This window comes from Aethalodelphis obliquidens, unplaced genomic scaffold, assembly GCF_003676395.1.
Source record: "Aethalodelphis obliquidens isolate GAN/ISIS:26980383/991018 unplaced genomic scaffold, ASM367639v1 scaffold24, whole genome shotgun sequence".
Lineage (NCBI taxonomy): Eukaryota > Metazoa > Chordata > Mammalia > Artiodactyla > Delphinidae > Aethalodelphis > Aethalodelphis obliquidens.
Window position 1 is genome coordinate 10,250,155 of NW_020837968.1, and position 22,313 is coordinate 10,272,467.

At 37.7% G+C, this 22,313-nt stretch overlaps 1 protein-coding gene across 1 annotated transcript in view; it reads right to left on the minus strand.

The window, feature by feature from the left end:
- USH2A (usherin) overlaps positions 1-22,313 on the minus strand; it is a 774,017-nt gene that overhangs the window by 421,744 nt on the left and 329,960 nt on the right. The window contains exons 30-31 of the mRNA XM_027122185.1: positions 16,489-16,602; positions 14,248-14,409 (exon numbers count right to left, since the gene is read on the minus strand). Of these exons, the coding sequence (XP_026977986.1) occupies positions 14,248-14,409; positions 16,489-16,602 (276 nt within the window). The remainder of the gene's footprint in view (positions 1-14,247; positions 14,410-16,488; positions 16,603-22,313) is intronic.

Here is a 22,313-nt window from a genome sequence, read left to right on the forward strand (position 1 = left end):
CCCAAGTCGAGGAAGCACAGAGAGTCCCAGGCATGATAAACCCAAGGAGAAACATGCTGAGACACATAGTAAACAAATTGACAAAAATTAAAGACAAAGAAAAATTATTAAAAGCAACAAGGGAAAAACAAAAAAATAACATAAAAGGGAACTCCCATAAGGTTAACAGCTGATTTCTCAGCAGAAACTTTACAAGCCAGAAAAGAGTGGCACAATATATTTAAAGTGATGAAAGGGAAGAACCTACAACCAAGATTACTCTACTCGGCAAGGATCTCATTCAGATTCGATGGAGAAATCAAAAGCTTTACAGACAAGCAAAAGCTAAGACAATTCAGCACCACCAAACCAGCTCTACAACAAATGCTAAAGGAACTTCTCTGAGTGGGAAACACAAGAGAAGAAAAGGACCTACAAAAACAAACCCAAAACAATTAAGAAAATGGTAATAGGAACATACATAATGATAATTACATTAAATATGAAAGGATTAAATGCTCTAGCCAAAAGACACAGGCTTGCTCAATGGATACAAAAACAAAACCCATCTATATGCAGTCTACAAGAGACCCACTTCAGACGTAGGGACACATACAGACTGAAAGTGAGGGGATGGAAAAAGATATTCCATGCAAATGGAAATCAAAAGAAAGCAGGGGTAGCAATACTCATACCAGATAAAATAGACTTTAAAATAAAGAATGTTACAAGAGACAAGGAAGGACACTACATAATGATCAAGGGATCAATCCAAGAAGAAGATATAACAATTATAAATATATATGCACCCAACACAGGAGCACCTCAATACATAAGGCAACTGTTACCAGCTATAAAAGAGGAAACAGACAGCAACACAGTAATAGTGGGGGTCTTTAGCACCTCACTTACACCAATGGACAGCTCATCCAGACAGAAAAGTAATAAGGAAACACAAGCTTTAAATGACACAATAGACCAGATGGATTTAGTTGATATTCATAGGACATTCCGTCTGAAAACAGCAGATCACACTCTCTTCTCAAGTGCACACAGAACATTCTCTAGGATAGATCACATCTTGGGTCACAAATCAAGCCTTGGTAAATTTAAGAAAATTGAAATCATATCAAGCATCTTTTCTGACCACAATTCTATGAGATTAGAAATAAATTACAGGGAAAAAAAGTAAAAATCACAAACACATGGATGCTAAACAATACATTACTAAATAACCAATATGTCACTGAAGAAATCAAACAGGAGATAAAAAAATACCTAGAGACAAATGACAACAAAGACACGATGATCCAAAACAAATGGGGTGCAGCAAAAGCAGTTCTAAGAGGGAAATTTGTAGCAATACAATCCTACCTCGAGAAACAAGAAAAATCTCAAATAAACAATCTAAGCTTATACCTAAAGGAACTAGAGAACGAAGAACAAACAAAACCCAAAGTTAGTAGAAGGGAAGACATAATAAAGATCAGAGCAGAAATAAATGAAATAGAAACAGAGAAAACAATAGCAAAGATGAATAAAACTAAAAGCTGGTTTTTTGAGAAGATAAACAAGATTAATAAACCTTTAGCCAGATTCACCAAGAAAAAGAGGGAGAGGACTCAAATCAATAAAATTAGAAATGAAAAAGGAGAAGTTACAAGGAACACTGCAGAAATACAAAGCATCCTAAGAGACTGCTACAAGCAACTCTATGCCAATAAAATGGAAAACCTGGAAGAAATGGACAAATTCTTAGAAAGGTATAACCTTCCAAGACTGAACCAGGAAGAAAGAGAAAATATGAACAGACCAATCACAAGTAATGAAAATGAAACTGTGGTTAAAAATCTTCCAACAAACAAAAGTCCAGGACAAGATGGCTTCACAGGTGAATTCTATCAAACATTTGACAAGAGCTAACACCCATTCTTCTCAAACTCTTCCAAAAATTGCAGAGGAAGGAACACTCCCAAATTCATTCTCCAAGGCCACCATCACCCTGACACCAAAACCAGACAAAGATACTACAAAAAAAAGAAAATTACAGACCAATATCACTGATGAATATAGATGCAAAAATCCTCAATAAAATACTAGCAAAGAGATTCCAACAACACATTAAAAGGATCATACACCACGATCAAGTGGGATTTATCCCAGGGATGCAAGGATTCTTCAATATATGCAAATCAATCAATGTGATAAACCATATTAACAAACTGAAGAAGAAAAACCATGTGATGATCTCAATAGATGCATAAAAAGCTTTTGACAAAATTCACCACCCATTTATGATAAAAACTCTCCAGAAAGTGGGCATAGAGAGAACGTACCTCAACATAATAAAGGCCATATATGACAAACCCACAGCCAACATCGTTCTCAATGGGGAAAAACTGAAAGCATTTCCTCTAAGATCCGGAAAAAGACAAGGATGTCTACTCCCACCACTATTATTCAACATAGTTTTGGAAGTCCTAGCCATGGCAAACAGAGAAGAAAAAAGAAATAAAAGGAATACAAATTGGAAAAGAAGAAGTAAAACTGTCAGTCTTTGCAGATGACATGATACTATACATAGAGGGTCCTAAAGATGCCACCAGAAAACTACTAGAGCTAATCAGTGAATCTGGTAAAGTTGCAGGATACAAAATTAGTACACAGAAATCTCTGGCACTCCTATACACTAACAATGAAAAATCAGAAAGAGAAATTAAGGAAACAATCCCATTCACCATTGCAACATAAAGAATAAAATATCTAGGAATAAACCTACCTAAGGAGGTAAAAGACCTGTACTCAGAAAAGTATAAGACACTGATGAAAGAAATCAAAGATGACACAAACAGATGGAGAGATATACCATGTTCTTGGATTAGAAGAACGAATATTGTGAAAATGACTCTACTACCCAAAGCAATCTACAGATTCAATACAATCCCTATCAAATTACCAATGGCATTTTTTACAGAACTAGATAAAAAAATTCTTAAAATTTGTATGGAGACACAAAAGACCCCAAATAGCCAAAGCAATATTGAGGGGGAAAAAAAAATGGAGCTGGAGGAATCAGACTCCCTGACTTCCAACTATACTACAAAGTTGCAGTAATCAAGATAGTAGGGTACCGGCACAAAAACATAAATATAGATCAATGGAACAGGATAGAAAGCCCAGAGATAAACCCATGCACGTATGGTCAACTAATCTATGACAAAGGAGGCAAGGATATACGATGGAGAAAAGACAGCCTCCTCAATAAGTGGTGCTGGGAAAACTGGACAGCTACATGTAAAAGAATGAAATTAGAACACTCCCTAACACCATACACAAAAATAAACTCAAAACAGACTAAAGACCTAAATAAAATCAAAACGAATTAAAGACACTATAAAACTCTTAGAGGAAAACATAGGAAGAACACTCTTTGACATAAACCACAGCAAGATTTTTTTGACCCACCTCCCAGAGTAATGGAAATGAAAACAAAAATAAACAAATGGGACCTAATGAAACTTAAAAGCTTTTGCATAGCAAAGGACACTATAAACAAGACGAAAAAAGAACCCTCAGAATGGGAGAATAATTTGCAAACGAATCAATGGACAAAGGATTAATCTCCAAAATATATAAACAGCTTATGCAACTCAATATCACAAAAACAAACAACCCAATCAACAAATGGACAGAAGACCTAAATAGACATCTCTCCAAAGAAGACATACAGATGGCCAATAGTCCCATGAAAAGCTGCTCAACATCACTATTTATTAGTGAAATGCAGACCAAAACTACAATGAGGTATTACCTCACACTGGTTAGAATGGGCATCATCAGAAAATGTGCAAACAACAAATGCTGGAGAAGGTGTGGAGAAAAGGGAACCCTCTTGCACTGCTGGTGGGAATGTAAATTGATACAGCCACTGTGGAGAACAGTATGGAGGTTCCTTAAAAAACTAAAAATAGAATTACCATATGACCAAGCCATCCCACTACTGGGCATATACCCAGAGAAAACCATAATTCAAAAAGACACTTGCACCCCCAATGTTCATTGCAGCACTATTTACAATAGCCAGGTCATGGAAGCAGCCTAAATGCCCATCAACAGACGAATGGATAAAGAAGATGTGGTATATGTATACAATGGAATATTACTCAGCCATAAAATGGAACAAAACTGGATCATTTGTAGCAATGTGGATGGACCTAGAGACTGTCATACAGAGTGAAATAAGTCAGAAAGAGAAAAACAAATATCATATATTAACGCATATATGTGGAATCTAGAAAAATGGTACAGATGAACCAGTTTGCAAGGCAGAAATAGAGACACAGATATAGAGAACAAACGTGTGGACACCAAGGGGGGAAAGCGGGTGTGGGGGGTGACGGTGCCATGAATTGGGAGATTGGGATTGACATATATACACTAATATGTATGAAATAGATAATAAGAACCTGCTGTATAAAAAAATAAAATAAAATTCAAAAAAATAAAATCGATAACCAACAAGGACCTACTGTATAGCACAGGGAACTTGGTTCAGTATTCTGTAACAACCTAACTGGGAAAAGAATTTGAAAAAGAATAGACACATGTATTTGTATAACTGAATCACTTTGTTGTACACCTGAAACTAACAACATTGTTAATCAACTATACTCCAACGTAAAAGTTAAAAAAAAAAGATGAAGTCATCAGGGTGGGCCCTAATCCAATATGACTTGCGTTCTTATAAAAAGGGGAAATTTCCACACAGGCAGCACACAAGGAGGCGGCCATGTGAAGAGGAAGGCAGAGATCAGGGAGATGCTTCTACAAGTCACAGAACACCAAAGATTGCCAGCAAACCACCAGAAGCTAGGGGAGAGGCATGACACAGATTCTCCCTTACAGCCCCTAGAAGGGACCAACCCTCACCAACACATTGATATGGGACTTCTAGCCTCTAGAACTGTGAGACAATCAATTTCTGTTGTTTAATCCACCTCGCAATACTCTGTTCTAGCAGCCCTAGCAAATTTACACAAGTAGTTTAGCCAAAACAGAATTCACTACATATTGGATAATTAAATGAAAAATTCTAGGAAGCTACAGGAACAGCCTACCTCATTAAAACTGTTTACCACATTTAGCATATTAATTACTTCTGAATTATGCATCGGTGTTTGTTGTCATTTACTTTAAAGTATTGATTTACTGATTCTCAGTGTTCGTCAATTTAATTCAATTCATTTCAACTCAATCCAATAAGAGATTATTAGAGGCCAATTGGGTTCTTATTCCTAGGCTACCTACTCTAGCGATCATGAACATAAATAACATGATAACTGTACTCAATGCACCTACACTCTTATTTGGAATCAAGATTTATCGCCTTTAAAATAAGTTAATACTGGAGCCTGTGCTCCGCAACGGGAGAGGTCACAACAGTGAGAGGCCCGCGTACTGTAAAATAAGTTAATATTGCAAGACAGAATGTATTCAAGTGACAAATTTGGAGGAAAATGATAAGAATCTGTGGATCAAAGGAAGATGTGGGAATTGAGCTAGATCATCATATATGGGTAACATTTTAATGGGGGTAGATCATGCTAGAGGTATGGAGAATACCACACTGGATACTGGCTAGAACGAAATGAGTAAGGTGATCTACCTGATTAAATATCAAAGTAAAGAGTAGAGAGAACTAACAGATAAGTACTGATAGGTGAATTCAATCAGATTCCTGAAATATCCATTGTACCAATTTTATTATATATATTAAAATTGGGAAAAATACTACAAAAATTCAGATGATATCCAAACCGTAGTAAATTTAAAAGATAAAAAGACCCCTTCAAAAAAAAGAAAGAAAACACTAGAATCCCATTACTGGGAGATAAGCACTGTTAAGACTTTGGTGTATATCCCTAGACATACATATTCATATACGTATGTACTCACATCCATGTATACATACACATGTGTACACACATATATTTTACTAAAATAGATTCACATATTACATGCTGTTGAAGTGTTTGTTTTTAACACATTTCCACATTATTAAATATTCTTCTACAGCATCCTGAGGTGTATGGCCACACAATATTCCATTAGTGGACACTTAGAAGTTTTCTGCTGGTGAACACAGGCCAGTGATTCCATGTGCTAAGTTCTAACTTCATAGATGAAGCTTCTCTATAGTTAGTTCCCAGTTCTGGACTTGGAGAAGGAGGTAGATGGTTCATTTTACAAATATTCCAATGGCTTTCTGGAAGGTAGCACTATAACAGCTGACACTGTCATAGCAACAGTTTGGAGGTCAGAGGGTTCAGGATATATGTGCAGGAATACAAAGGATTGTTCCACTGATTCACTCTCCCTCCTCCATTCTCCAAAAGAAACCAGTGAAGAAAGAACACACTGTCTGATTCCGTTCATATTAAATACAAAACAGCAAAACAAAACAAAAAATCTATGCTAAATGATCAGGAAAGCAGTCACCTGAGTCAAGAGATAAGACATGAGGGCAAAAACGGGGGGCCTCTAGGGTGCCAATAATGTTCTGTGTCTTGATCTGGGCACTGGTTCCATAGATGTGTTCAGTTTGAGAATATTCATCAAGCTGTATACTTAAGATATGTTTTTGGTGTGAATTTATCATTCAATTAAGAAGCTTTAAGAAATAAATTTAAAATAATGGCAGTTCTTAATGCTCAAAGTAGCAGGCAGGTTCTATTTGTAAAGCTCTCCATGGAAGTAAGCATTCGTAAGTCAGACAGAGAAAGAGAAATATCACATGATATCGCTTATATGTGGAATCTAAAAAGAAATGATGCAAATGAACGTCTTTACAAAAGAGAAACGGACTCACAGACTTAGAGAATGAACTTACAGTTCCCGGGCGGGGAGAGTAGAGGGAAGGGATACTCAGGGAGTTTGGGATTGACATGTACACACTGCTATATTTAAAAAGGATAACCAACAAGGACCTACGGTATAGCACAGGGAACTCTGCTCAATGTTATGTGGCAGTCTGGATGGGAGGTGGGGTCTGGGGGAGAACGGATACATGTAGATGCATGGCTGAGTCCCTTTGCTGTGCACCTGAAACTATCGCAACACTGTTAATTGGCTATACTCCAATATAAAATAATGTTTGTTTTTTTTAAAGAAGACATTCCATCACCTTTTTCAGGATTTAACTCCACTACTTTTCTAACTGGATCTGATTCCCACTATTCCTCTGAAATCCCTTCAAATAGACAGCCTTTTCCTACCATTTAAGAGTATATAATATTCATCAATTAGGTTAACAGATCACAGGTAATATCTGGGTACAGATCTTAAAATATAAATTTAAACATATTTAAGTTCTTCACATACTTGTGCACTGGAGAAGCATCTTAAAGTAAAAATGACACTTTGGTTGTATTGTTTACAACCACAACTGATATTTAAACATTCTGTACAAGTCATTTCACTTCACTTCACCCTTTGTTAGTAAGTGAACAGGGCTTTTTAAAGTAAAGCATCCATTGTTTGTTAACCCAAGGATCAGGGCCGTGGCTAAACCTTAAGCAACTCTTCTGGAATCTTTGATCACAGAGTTAGCAGCTTAGTAACTTGGCCTCTGAAGGTTTTCACTTCTTTCCATTATTTGGACTTTTTTCCTTGTATCCTCAAGGTTTCTTAGACTTTGTATAATTTAACGCTATATGTCAGTGACATCAAAAGGGCACAAAGTATGAATTAGTTTGTAATAAGAAGGTACCATCACTCATAGATGAGATCACTGCCTTACCTGAAAACCCTCACATGCTCTGTCTTATTAATACTCTGCCTTATGGGTTAGAACACAAGCATGTTAACAGTATTCCCCTCAGTAACATTACTTCATGTAAGAAGAGTGATTTAGAATCACTGCATTGTGGTATTCAAAAATGCAAAATTAAAGAAAATATCAAGGTTAAAGTGAAGTTTTGTTTTGCTAAGAAAAGATGTTTTGTAAGCCATCAGTGTGAATGAATATAATTTAGCTCAAATTTGTAGAGTGTTGATAAGGTTTCTTATAATGCTTGGTTAGAAGTACCTAACCTTTGAACACTTTCCTTTATTATGCCATAAGCAATACAGCTTCTTCTATCATAAATGTCTCATCGTAAGACTTAAGTGTTTGGAAGTTTCAAGATGAACATTTCTATTTTGCTGTTTATACATGGTTCTTTCTGACCTTGGCAAATAAGACCAAAAAAAAAATTTTTAGCACTTTTAGTGGTTAAAGATATAAATACTTACTGTCTATGTGACTTTACCAGAAACTCATCTGCTTTTCCTCTCTGTCTCTCTCTGCCTCTGCCTTTGTCTTTCTGTCTGTCTCTCTCTCATACTCACACACACACACACACACTCCTTATACCACTATTATCCTTGTCTTACTGGCTCAGTCTTAGTGATAGAATCTCAGGTCCTAATGGTGATGGGAAGATGCCACCAATGGCGCTAGAAATCAGTCACTCTTATTCAATCATAAGACTACTATAGATTTATGAGATAATACACTTGAAAATGTTCATGTTTTAAGGTTTGGTGTCAGATATAATTTTTAGGGAATCCCTTTTGACATTTCCCCCTTTGAAATTTTCGTATTCGTAAGCAGCAAAGGTATAGGTTGGGTTAACTAAGAACCATTTACATAGTAAGAAAAGAGTTGTCCTGAGGATCCCTATTCTTTCTTCACTGGTCAACACAACTCACGTAAACCTCCTTGTCATGCTCGTAGTATACTTCTTCAGGTTACCACCATCTTGCTATCCTTGCTTCCAAAAACTTTGTAAGCTTCTGTGAACTATCTCACGAACTTCTTAAAGATTGCCAGTTTCTAGTAGGGTACTCATTTAAAATGAGAATGATCTGGTTGGCTACAGTTTGGATGGTCATCATCAATCAGGAATCTACCTAGCCTGAACTTTGAAACAATCTCAGTATGTTGTGAACAGACTCACAAAAGGTTTCTTTTTTCCTCCCCCTTTATGAACATACGGTATACACACATCTTAAGTGGCACCACAATAGCTCTGCTGGTGATATCAATATAGGTCCTTCAATCTTTCAATAATGTTTTTAATCATAAGCTTTAAAGCACAATTGTTTTTACCTTGAAATTCTTAAAAATCTGTTACGAGACAGAAATAAGAGATTAATGGAGATCTTGCAAAAAAAGATAAATGACACCACCAGAATACCACAAAACTGGGGGGAAAATTAATTGAACCTATACTTTTGATAAATATTTATTTTTTTGCAGGAGAAAAATGCATACTAGTTTAAGCTGTCATTATACTAATCTACAGCCTATTTTTCATATTATTAGTAATACATAATGTGGTAGTTTATATTCAAAAATAAAACTAGAATGTATATACCTCATGTATTTATCCAGAAATACCCCAAGGTTACTATGGTTACGAAAAATCCATTACCTTTGAATACAGAATGAAAAAGTTTGACTTCAAGTGTGTGCTATTTATTATAGCGAACATCAACAGCCTTCGGGAGGTTCTCTAACTGGATTCATTTTTCAGTGTCATAACTGACCCACCATTTTACTAGCTTATGGCCTATGCAAGGCAAAAATTTGAACTGTATGCATTTTTAAATATATTTTGTACTAACTCAAGGTGCAGCACTGCCTTTGACTTTTAATGCTTCATATTTAAGAGGAAGAAGAAAACCATTCCAGCCACCTAGATGCTAAGTGGCTTTTGAATTGAAATGCATTTACTTTGACCTGTATCCACCATGGAGGCAAGATCCATTTTTTTACGCATAACGGAAAAATGTTTGTTCTATGTGGAAACTTAAAAGGAAGCTATGAATAAATGGAGTAGGAGTGAGAAAGGAAAGGTTGACACCTTGAATATTTAGGAGGGGACATTAAGCCAAGTCATTAAGGAAGTTTTTGATGGTGTAGAAGACAAAGGACTGTAAATAGTGCAGGTGACTGTAGCCAGGAAAAACGGTATGAAACACAGCTCTTAAAGTAGTTTCAAACGGAATCCTTACCCCTATTAAACTTTTGCTCAACCATACTATGATCAGCTGAATCAAATATAAATCGCTAATCATCATACAAAAGTATGCAGTGAACTAGTAGCTAAACATGCAAATAAAAATAATATTTTCAGGTTGTAAAACTGTCAAAGATGTAAGGATGTAACATTCACTGTTCATGAACTTTTCTGGAAAACAATGCAAAAATGTATATCAAATATTCTGAAAATGTTTGCTACTTTGATTTAGCTATTCCCCATTTAGAGATATAGCAAACAAACATTTATGTACAGTAATATTTATCACAAAATATTTAAAATGAGATAAATTAGAAATTTTTAATTTTTAAGTGGTTACATGCATTAATGTACATTCATAAGATGGAATATAACATTATTAAAATATTTCAAGATACTTTTAGAAAAATCCTTGTGGTGTGAGATATATTCATAATAAGGGAATATGCAAGGATTCCAAATTATACATTATAGCGCAATTTTGTTAAAATGAATAAAGTGCTGGAAGGAATTACATCAAATACTAAGAGTTTCTATCTGTAAGGTGGGATTATCAGGTATTAGATATCTGCATATTTTAAATTATCTTCAGTAAGCATATGTTACTTTTATAACTAAAAAATGCTATCAATTATTTCTCTAATAGTAGACTATATCTTTCATTTCTCAGTCTCTCTATGAATTGACATTTTAGCACTGGAGAGATCCATTTCATTGACCCTAAACTCTTGTTATTACTGACAGCATCAGCTAGAATAGAATAGAACAGAATAGAATAGAATAGAATAGAATAGAATAGAATAGAATAGAATAGAAGTTCTATCCACAAGCTACTCAGAATGGAAAGGACATTATGCCACAAATATCCTGGCACAAAGACAAGCAACGAGTACCAATAGCATCGTGGATACATTTTATGATGAAAAGGGGCAGGATTTAAAGTGTCTTTAGAGGCTAAAGTGAGACCCAATGCTAGAGCAGTTTTCTCCATCAGTTTTCTCTGGGCTGACTTCAACCAGCCAGATTCCCCTTCCCATTCTTCTTTCTGTGATTCCTAGTGGCCAGGTGAATTCTGAAGACATAAATGACCTAAATGTAATGTATATCACAGATACAAAATCTTGAAAGAGTTGAAAGAGATCTAAAAGACCATTTTATTTAACCTGCATGCCATTGGAGAATCTCAAGAAAAGTGGACATTCAGAAAACACTCACTTTTGGGTGCTGTTACAAACTGAATTGTGTTCTCCAAAATTTACATGTTGAAGCCTTAACCCCCAATGCGACTACATTTGGAAATAGGGCTTTTTTTTTAATTCAATTTTTATTTTATACTGGAGTATAGTTGATTTACAGAGATAGGGCTTTTCAAGAGGTGATGAAGGTTAACTGAGGTTACAGGGATAGGGCCCTAATCCAATGGTTCTGATGCCCCTAAAGGAAGAGGAAGAGACAGCAGGGGTGTACACATAAGAAACACCATGTGAGGATGCAGGGAGAAAGCGGCTGTCTGCAAGTCAAGGAGAGAGGCCCCAAGAGAAACCAAACCTGCCAACACCTTGATCTTGGACTTCTAGCCTCCAGAACTATGAGAAATAAATTTCCGTTGTTTAAGCCATCCAGTCTGTGGTATTGGGGTATGGCAGCCCTAGAAGATTAACGTAGGTGCTCTGGGGTTTGTAATCAAGCTTCCATATCCCTTTCAGAGTTGTTGTGAGGAATAATAAAATGTGTTCAATAAGTAGCATGTGTAGAGATGAAATGTGTGGACTTTGAGGCCAGAGAGACCCAGATTGGAATCAGTTTTTCCAATTACTGACTAGGATTTCTTGGCATCTCTGGGCCTCAGCTATGCTGGCTATGACACTTGAATCATCATGTACCACTTTGAACCCCATCGTAACGTTTTTGGCTTAGCTCCTCTCCTTAGTGACCAATACTGTATTCCTTCTGTACTTCATATCTTCTGCCATTTGGAGATAAAAGCAACAAGAAGTATAGTTGCCTTTGAGATGCCAAGGAGGACACAGGAAAAAATGTTATGAGTCTTATCAGAGAAATAATCTTTAAAAATCTACCTGAAGGATGAACACCACCAAAGAAACCATTATCACTGTAGTTAGAGAAGATGGTTAAGGACTCTATAAAAATACTGCACTTTCTTTATATTACATTTGGGGCATCTCTTATACTATGCTAACATTTGCCATGATCTTTCAATGCAGATACTATAGTCACATGGGTCTGTTAAGGATTTGAGTCAATGGAATACAGAATTAGTTTCATTTTTGAGGTGGCATGAGAAATCAGTGTGAATTCTAGCCTCCTCTCCTCCCCACCCTGTTCTTTTTCTGGCTTTGGAGTGTCACCTCATGGGGCATTCTGCACATTTTGGAAATCTTCAAGGTCCACACTTTTTTTTTGGGCGAGAGGGGTGGTACGCGGGCCTCTCACTGCTGTGGCCTCTCCCGTTGCGGAGCACAGGCTCCAGACGCGCAGGCTCAGTGGCCATGGCTCACGGGCCCAGCTGCTCTGCGGCATGTGGGATCTTCCCGGACCGGGGCACGAAGCCGCGTCCCCTGTGTCGGCAGGCGGACTGTCAACCACTGCGCCACCAGGGAAGCCCAAGGGGTAATCTATTTTTATTTTTAGTATTTATTTTTTAGTTTAGTTCTCTCTACTAAGTTTACTAAGAACATGCTAGGTGTTTTTCTAGTTCTAGTTCCCTTCAAAATCCTGAAAATTGCAGTTAATTCTATTTTACTGTTTCAGAAACTAAGTCTCAGAAGTTAAATAACTTGTTTTAAGACCGCATACTCATCATTAGTCAGAATACTTGAGATGGTATCAAAGTCTACCTCTCACAGGCTGTGTGGCCTGAAGGAAGTTGCTTAACCTTTCTGTGCCTCAATTTCCTCATTTGTAAAATGGGGGTAATGATAACACCTACCTCACTGAATAAGTATTACAGAATTCTATCCAACCATGATGAAGGAAATACAGAAGTAATAGTTCTTGTGCTTTGAGGCCTCTCAGACTAGAGAGGATACAAAAAATATAAATTCAGAGAACTCAATTAGATGAATGCCATAGCCCTGTGCCAATATGCCTCATTCCTGCATCTTTATGTGTTGCCATGAAATCATGAGCATCAAGGGGCTGAGGGGAGGTGGTGTCTGGCTGGTTCTCTGTTACAACCTTAGTACCTGGCATTAATGTGAAGGAGTGAATACCTAAACAATTAATCCTGTCTCTGACGCTAACCTGTTATGACCTTTCATGAAGAATTTAAACTCTCTAAGGCCTCAGTTTTTCATCAATCAATATTTGATTAATGATGTCTCACCTACTAGTCACATATAATATCTAAAATATCATAAAATATATAACCACTATTACCATACAAATGTAAACACCATTCAGGCACCAGACAACGTACATAATACAGGCCTCGTGTTTCACAAGGTTTCCAACAATTCACTTTTCTTAAGTGTCATGACACTTTATAATATGATCTAGGCAGATATACTATGTTTCTTCCCAAATGGTCTCAAATTCAAACCACACTGAGTCACACTTCTGAGTCTTAAGCTTATTCCACATTCATGAGGATTTTAAAGTGGTTAATTCATGTGCCAGTGGCATTTGTTTGAAATGACATCATCGCCTCAATTGGATTGACATGACATCAACTGAATTGAAATGACATCACTGTACTGCGAGCACGGCTGGGGAGCACACTGGGTCCCAGCTTCAATCTTGTGATCAGTTAGAGGCAGAGGAGTCATATGCTGAGCTGTCTGTGTTGATATTATACATTTCCAAACCCCCCTCTGCATCTGGGCAAAGGTATATTAGTAGAAGGATTCAGGTAAGGAGTGGTGGGACAATGGTAGAGAACATGCAGTAAGACAGCCTTGGGGGAGGGGGAAGGGAGCCAGCGTGAGCCCTTTTCCATTTTTCCAGCTTTGACTTCACTGTAAGTGTAATGTAACCACAAAAGTCATGGAATTCTAATGATTTAACAGGAGACAAAACTAAGTAACCCAACTTTCGAAACTGCATTCTCAGATAACTATTATATATATATATAAAATATATATACTGAAATATATATATTAATTTGTAAGTATATATAATTTATACTAATATATAGTCTTTAATATAGACTTAAACTATTTACTGATACCTATAGAAGTCTTACCTGTGACTGTGTAGTTCTCTCCATTGCCTGAATAGATTAGTATCCCATCCATATATAAGGAGTACTGAGTTATAATACCATTTGCCTTTTTGGGTGGATTCCAGGAGAGTAACAAAGAATTGGGAAGGGATTTGGCTACTGGTGGCTGAACCTCTTGTGGTGCTGTGGGAAAAATTAAAAAGCTATATAGAGTCTAATTTCAGTTTACTTTTCTAATTCAAACTTTTCACACCCAAACCAATAAATCATGGAATAAACCAGAAATCCCATGCATGGAAATGTTCCTGATTCATGGGCAGCTTGTCAGTAATTGCTTTAGGAACAGTACTAAATACCTGTCCTGAATTTATGAGAATTTGCCTCAATGATGGACGGGGAGTATTTACACTGGTTCGCTTACTGATGCTTCTGTTACTTCATCGCAAGTATTATTAACCCATAATCCCTACTTGGGCTGTGCCTTTTAAAGCAGATTAGACAGAATCCCTACCCTTGAGGAGCTTTTGATCTAAGATAGGCAATGCTAGGGAGAGCGGTTCATAATCGATATAAAAAGACGTATATGTAACCATAGAAATAGCCAGAAGATACAGAATTAATTACGTATGAAAATTACAACGTATGTGAGGGTTTTTTTTAGTAAAGGGGGCCTGTTCATTTTCTGTAATGGTCAATGAACTGGAGTCACAGGAACTAAAAAAACTTTTAGAAATTGATCCTAAACATACCTATCGTTCAGTAAATTAGTAATAAATTTAAGGAAAAACTAGAAATTGGGAAATCCTGAAATAATGGAAAGAAAATGGTGAACTGAATGAGCAGGAATCCCTCTGGGGTTGAGCTGTGAAGTAGGTTTGGAGGGTACCAGGCAAGACATGGACAGAGGGGAGAAAAGAGTGAGATACAGGACAATCTGTGCCATATGGAAGTTGGTGGAAGTAACTGGAAAAGGGAATAATGATATGTGCCTCAGCAGAAGCAAAGACACAATAAGAAAGATGGAGAGAACATTGAGAAAACACGGAAGATGGGTCACCGATGCTGTAGCCCAGGTGAGGGTGGTCTGGTGAGGTCAGGTGCAAGGCATGAAGAACAAATTGTCAGAAGAAGGATTTTACAAACTCTTGTTTTCTGTCCTGGTTTCATCAGATGAGCCCCATTGTCTTTTTTTTTTTTTTTTTTTGGCCACCTGGTGTGGCATGCGGGATCTTAGTTCCCTGATCAGGGATAGAACCTGTGCCCCCTGCAGTGGGAGCGCGGAGTGTTAACCACTGAACTGCCAGGGGAGTGCCTCCATTGTCTTTCTTTACGCATTTTCTGTGCGTAAAGAGTGGTACTTGCTTTAAGGATTTAAAAGAAGGAAGGGGGAAGAAGAGGAAGTGGGTAAGGGCGGGGGGAGGGATAGTGAAAAAGAAAGACACTGGCAGACTCTTTTTCCCTAAAGATCAAGGTTTTAAGTCTCCTGAATCACTTTACAACTAGACAGTAAGAGAAATATGTTAATCCCTCTCTTCCAGGAGGGAGAAATACGAAGCAACAACGCTTTAAATGTTTTGAGAGCTGTTATTTCTTGAAGAGATGCATTCTGATGTTCGAGCAAAGCTTTCGCTTTAGAGCGCTAAAATATTTTCTCTTTCCCGCTGCCTTCCTAAATGTATGCTTTCTGAAACATTCATTTATGCCAACAGTTTGTAAGTTCCAGGTACAACAAAAGTGCGACTTGAGGCGGAAGGAAGCAGGTCGTGATTAATAATGCCTCGATCGGCCTTTGGAGGTTCTATCACACTGAAATAATTGTTGCTCACGCTGGGGTTTAGCAGTTAAAAGAGACCATGGAAATCAACCGTTGGATTCTCAATTTCATACTGTGCCATACAATCAATTCTTTTTAGTCAGACTGTCTCTAGATTTACTTCTGAGCCATAGTAAAATGAGGAAGCTTTCATTAATCTTTCAGATGCTTCATATTAATGACAAGGCTCTTGCATGAACAATGTAACAGCAATTAAAAAGCCCATTAATCTGCATTACAGCTATTAAAGATGCATGTCATTAAAGGGTATGGAGTTTGATTCATTTTCGCTCCCCCCCAAAAAATGGAGCAATTATGGCCTGGCAATGCACTTTGTCATCAAATTAGGTTGGGGTTTTGTAGCAAATGGCCTTGCAGCATTTAGCTCTTCTCCTATTTTATTATTCATGACTGAAATGTGGAAGTCAAGACCTTTGAAATTACTTTACCTTCTTGTGGAGTAGAGACGTTCAGTGCGTGCGAGCTCTCGGTACAGCCAGCCAAAGTGCAAGCAGCCAGGGTTACTGCATAGTTTTTGAAGGGTAGCAAGCCTGTCAATATGCCTGTAATAAAAGGGGACAAAAAGAGGTTTGCATGTTTACCAGAAGAAGCTATACAGAGTATTGTGTGTGTGTGTGTGTGTGTGTGTGTGTGTGTGTGAGAAAGGGGGGTAGACACAGAGATGTAGAAAACAAAAACATATGCTCCTTTACTTCATTTTCCTGCCTGTGTGCTGATTGCAGAATGGTGTGACTAGCAAGAAAAAATTTAGAAAGAAACAGATATCGTCTATTAACACATATATGTGGAATCTGAAAAAACTGGTATAGATGATCTTATTTACAAAGCAGAAATAGAGACACAGACGTAGAGAACAAACATATGGATAGCAAGGGGGAAAGGTGGAGGGTGGGAGGAATTGGGATGGACATATATACACTATTGATACTATGTATAAAATAGATAACTAATGAGAACCTACTGTATAGCACAGAACTTTACTCAGTGCTCTGTGGTGACCTAAGTGGGAAGGAAATCCAAAAAAAGAGGGGATATATGAATACGTATGGCTGATTCACTTTACTGCACAGTAGAAACTAACACAACGTTGTAAAGCAGCTATACTCCAATAAAAATTAAAAAAAAAAAAGAGAGAGAGAGACCTGCTTATTGTTAAGACAGCTCTAAATAGCATTTTCCCAAATGTGCTTCTCGGACGCTAATGCCCCTGAGATGTTTCCCCGGTAGAAATGGGGGATTCCATATGTCGTTCGTAAAGCAGAGCCCAGTGTACCTGATAGTGAAGACGGCCATCATCCCATTTCAGGATACTAGACCTCCTGCAGAAACAAAACTATCTCATTTTCTTTTACCTCACATTTTTCAACCTTATTTAACTAGAGAGTCCTTCTTATGCGACATCTATTAACACACATTAGGAGATGCTACTCCCAAGAGTTACGTCATTAGTTTAACGGTAGGGTACACGTATACAAACTATTTATTCACGTTGCAGCTAACAAATATGCAAATCAACATAGTTGAACAATTAGCCAATTAAATAATTATGCTTTTGTACTTCTTGCAAAATTATTAGTTTGTTTAATTAAGACACCTGTCTTAAACAGAAGCACTGCCCACGGAAGTGTTGAATTAACCTGACTTGGTGGTGGATGTGTAAGATTTGTTCCGCAATTTAAGGTGCCTGCAGAAACTAAAACACATTTTGTTTACTGGTGTTTATAATCAAGGCAGAGGCTCTTTATTTAGTTAATCCCATGAATTAAAGAAGTATCAAAAATATAATTTGTGTATTTGCTCACCATTGTTTTCTGTTGCAGGTTTTAGAGCTGTTTTAATCCCTAATCACATAGACTGTCATCGTTCTTATAAAAAGATGGTCTTACTCGTAGTATCCCTTTATCGAGTAAACCTTGATTGTTTTAATGAACTGGCATTGATGACAGCTTGCATCATTCAACAACAAATTTTAAAATACATGTTTGCCTATTGCCTTTCCCCAGGAGAAAGGATAAAATATTAAAAGAGCAAAGATCAGGATGAAGCAAAGACCACAGCCCTTGTTTGCTTTGGCCCTTCTCACTTGCCCTCAGTTCCCAGTGTTGCCTGCAAGTCTCTATTCTAGCAGCTCCCCCAAGCATCCCCCTGGGCTACCCAACCCTCTCGGCTGCACTTGGCACGAGCATCTTAGCCCGCGGCCAAAGAAGACAGCAAGCCAATGAACTAACACACATACACGTTGGACCATCTCATGCCAAATGCAGCTCTAATTTCAAAACGCCTTCATGTTGTCACCTTCTGCTTTCCCTCACTCCTGCCACTGTGACTGTCATTTCCTCTTGAATCTCCCAGATCATGACCCACATTCTGAGCTCACTTTTTAAAAAGAGGTTATTTCTCCTTCCACTAAAAGTCTTAAAGGAAAGCTTACGGCATCACACATGCATCTTCATCATGTAGTGATGTCGTGGTTAAGAGCAAAGATGCTCGCGCCAGATTGCTCGGGTCCAGATGCCAATTCTACTACTGATTTGTAGTATGGGTCTGGGCAAGTTGCTCAGACCTCTGTGGCTTAGTTTCCTCATCTGTAAACAGATAATGATCGTATCTATCTCGAAGAAGAGGCCTCACAGGGATAATATAGTATCATGGGGATATGAGGTGGGGATACTACCGTATTCACCTCGAAGTGTTACTATCAAGATTAAATGAGTTTGGGACTATAACATGCTCAACGCAGAGCTGTGTAAGGGGGGAACTCTAGCACAGAGCCTTGGTAGCCCAAGCTATGCTACCATTCCAACTCAGTTTCTGCCTGCACTGTACTATTAAATATTGATTTTTATCTTGTCAAGATCGCTAGTGATCCCTTACACACCAGACCAAGTAACCCTTCCACGGTCCTTATTCTCCTCTGCTTACTGGATTTTGCCTTGTTCAGCTGCCGTCTAGGCCACAGAATTTTCCCAAGGAGTCCTCCTAAATTACTGAGGGCTCCTTGCTTTTCTTGACCAACTCATCTTCCTTTCACAGTCCCTTAAATTTTTTTTTTTTTTTTTTTAACAAGATCGGGTCCTCAGGCTTCTTTCTTCTTCTGAACACTTGCCTTTGTTAGTTCACTTCTTCTAAACATTTGCCTTCATTAGTTCCTCAAGCCTCATCTCTCATTTATATCTGCAGACTTCACATCTCTCCTCCAAGCTCTGGTTCTGCATTTCTACCTGCAGGCCGTGTATCCCACGTGGATGTTCAGCTAGCGTTTCACTCTCAATCTGACCCAATCCAGACCCAACAGTCAAAACTATTTTGCAAACTTCCCTCTTCCTATTTCTTTTTTTTTTTTTTAATTTTTATTGGAGTAGAGTTGATATATAATGTTATGTTAGTTTCAGGTATACAGCAAAGTGAATCAGTTATCCATATACACATATCTATTCTGTTTTAGATTCTTTTCCCATATAGGTTATTACAGAATATTGAGTAGGGTTCCCTTTGTTATATAGTAGGTCCTTACTAGTTATCTATTTTATACATAGTAGTGTGTATATGTTAATCATGGATGGACCCAGAGATTATCATATTAAGTGAAGTCACTCAGACGGAAAAAGAGTAATATCACATGGTATCACTTATACGTGGGATCTAGAAAATGGTACAAATGAACTTATTTACAAAAAAGAAATAGAGTCACAGATGTAGAAAACAAACTTATGGCTACCAGAGGTGAAGCGGAGGGAGGGATAATTAGGAGACTGGGATTAACATATACACACTACCATTTTTCCCATTTCTTAATACCTCCGTCATGATCCCTAAATTCCGGGTTCAAAACTAACGTGTCCTTGTGAGATATATCCCAGTCATTTTATCCTCTGAAAATCTTTGGCATTTGTCACGTCTTTCCTATCGCCAAGTTCAAATCTGTCTATACTGCAAGTCTAAATAAGATGAGTTGCATGTCTGAATTAGTATAATGCCATACTAACAAGTAATGAATCGGCCCCCAGAAAATAAAATTTTTAATCCTACAGTGAGCACGGAAAATATGTTGGGACATGAAATGTTTCCTTTGTTCATCACCTAAAAACCTAAGTGGCATTGCCTCTCATAGGTGGCCCTGACCTAGCTGGGGCACAGATATATTGTGTCACAAAAGGCACAGTGGCTGTATACAGTTTGATGCTCTGCAATCTTTAGCATGAAGGTGCATCATACATCCAGATAATTATCATTGGGAAACATAAAAAGCAGTTCCATTGTGTTACAAAATACCTTCCCTGAGACATTCTTTCTTTCCAAATCATAGCTGAAGCGCAATGTTGGAATTGTGACTATTATACCAACTTAACAAGAAGGTTATTAGTGGAGACTTTAAGAAGGATCATGTCAACCCAGGTACTGAGTTCACATTCACTAAACGGTCTTTGGTGTTTAACCTTTCTTGCCTTCATTAAATGAGGCACTTTGTGTGTATAGGTTTATCATGAAACTCCTTTGCTAATTTCTTCCCCCCTTTAACCTTAAGGACCTTAAGAAACAGGCACTATTCCTCTCAGCAAACTTGCATTCTTCAGTTTGTGCTTTGGTAGAGAAGTTTACCAAATTGTATTTCATAGAAAAATCCCAATATTCTGAAAGGAAGATGCTGGAGAGAAACCGGATCATCGTTCAGGCCATTTATCAAAGTGCTCACATTTCCTATCTCCAGGCAGGTGAAACAATAATAATAAACACTGAGAACTGAGAGCTGCAAAATAGAAAACAGAAAAGGAGGAGAAGAAAAAGCTGATGTTTGGGCTCTTGCCAACTTCGAATCGCAGGTAGAAAGTTTGGGGTGGGTTGTAAATCACATTTTCAAACAACGTGCCGTACTTTCTGAGTCTGAGGTGGTCTTTCTTTCCTATGTGCAGTGGGGATCTTGCTTATAATGTTGTGTCTCAGAGACAAAGTTTGTCAAACCATCGGAATAATTTCCCCTAAATACGGGTTAGTATCATCGACTTCAATAAGAAGAGCAGTGTAATGATTGAGCATTTTCTCTCCTCTTGTCAGGTTACACTGAGGTTGGGGTAGAAGGGGCTGGTCAACCAGGTGGTCCTCACTAAATCAGCATAACGATCAAGTCATCCTATTGCCTGAGACATGCGGCTTCTCTCTTTTGCTTCTCAGTACGGAGCGTTTACCAGGATGGATTAAAGTTAATGCTTATAAAGAGTTCTGCTATTACCAAAAAATAAACATATTCTCCCCAAGACTAGGCAAGGTAGCCTTTCTTTCTTGGATAGATCCCTAGAGACCATTGAGTGATTGGCCAAATGGTTTTCCTTTAAGTGTCAGAGTCAGACTTAGATTATATACTCTCCAGAAGAAAAAGTGGTACTACTATGACGGCATATCAGTACCAAACAGTTATTTATCAACTTTCCTTCTATATGCTTCTGGGAAAGGTGCTATAGACCACAGCTGATCTTTACAAGGTTTCTAATCGAAGAACGTATTAGAGCTAGAAGGACCCTAATGATAACGATAATACACACATTAAATCCATAAAGCAAAATGCTTGCATACATGTCAAGTGGACAAGGGCATTTATAAGATCCATGGCTTCCAGTCCAAGATGATAGGGGATCTATATCTAATTAAAGGCAAAGAGAAAAAAGGGATAATCATTGAAAGTATATTTCAGTATTCTACTTAAAAGAATACTGAAAAACGTACAGAGTGACATATTTATAAAGGAATCCCAGAGAGAAAAATATGGCACATACACTGTATCCTGTGTCCATAGAAAACCCAATAGGGTAAAATGGGGTCGTCTCCTTGATGATCCTTAGGATGTTTAAAATAAAGAAGTGAAAACTTTTAAGATTGGTTTGGATATGAGCCCCTTTTCTCTGGCAGACATCACAGAGGAGTCTTTTTACCCTTTGAATTTGAGATTGTTCCCACCTCGAGGCAGGCCAGATGACCTCCCCAATTCCCTTTCAGCCGCAAAACTCTGTGAAATCAGAAAATGGTCCCAACCATGTCAGGAAACCTGCCAGTCTCTTTTGATAATGGAAGAGGGTGAGCTGAAAACACATTCCATAAGCATAAAGGAAGCATTATTGATGTCTTAAAAGTGTTAGGATCCCATGAAACACAGGAGTGTGGGTATCCGGATTAAAATCATTGGCACCAGCGCGACCAGAACTCTCACTGCTAAGCGATAATGCATTTTGCATTAATGCTTAACATTGAGAAATCCTGATGG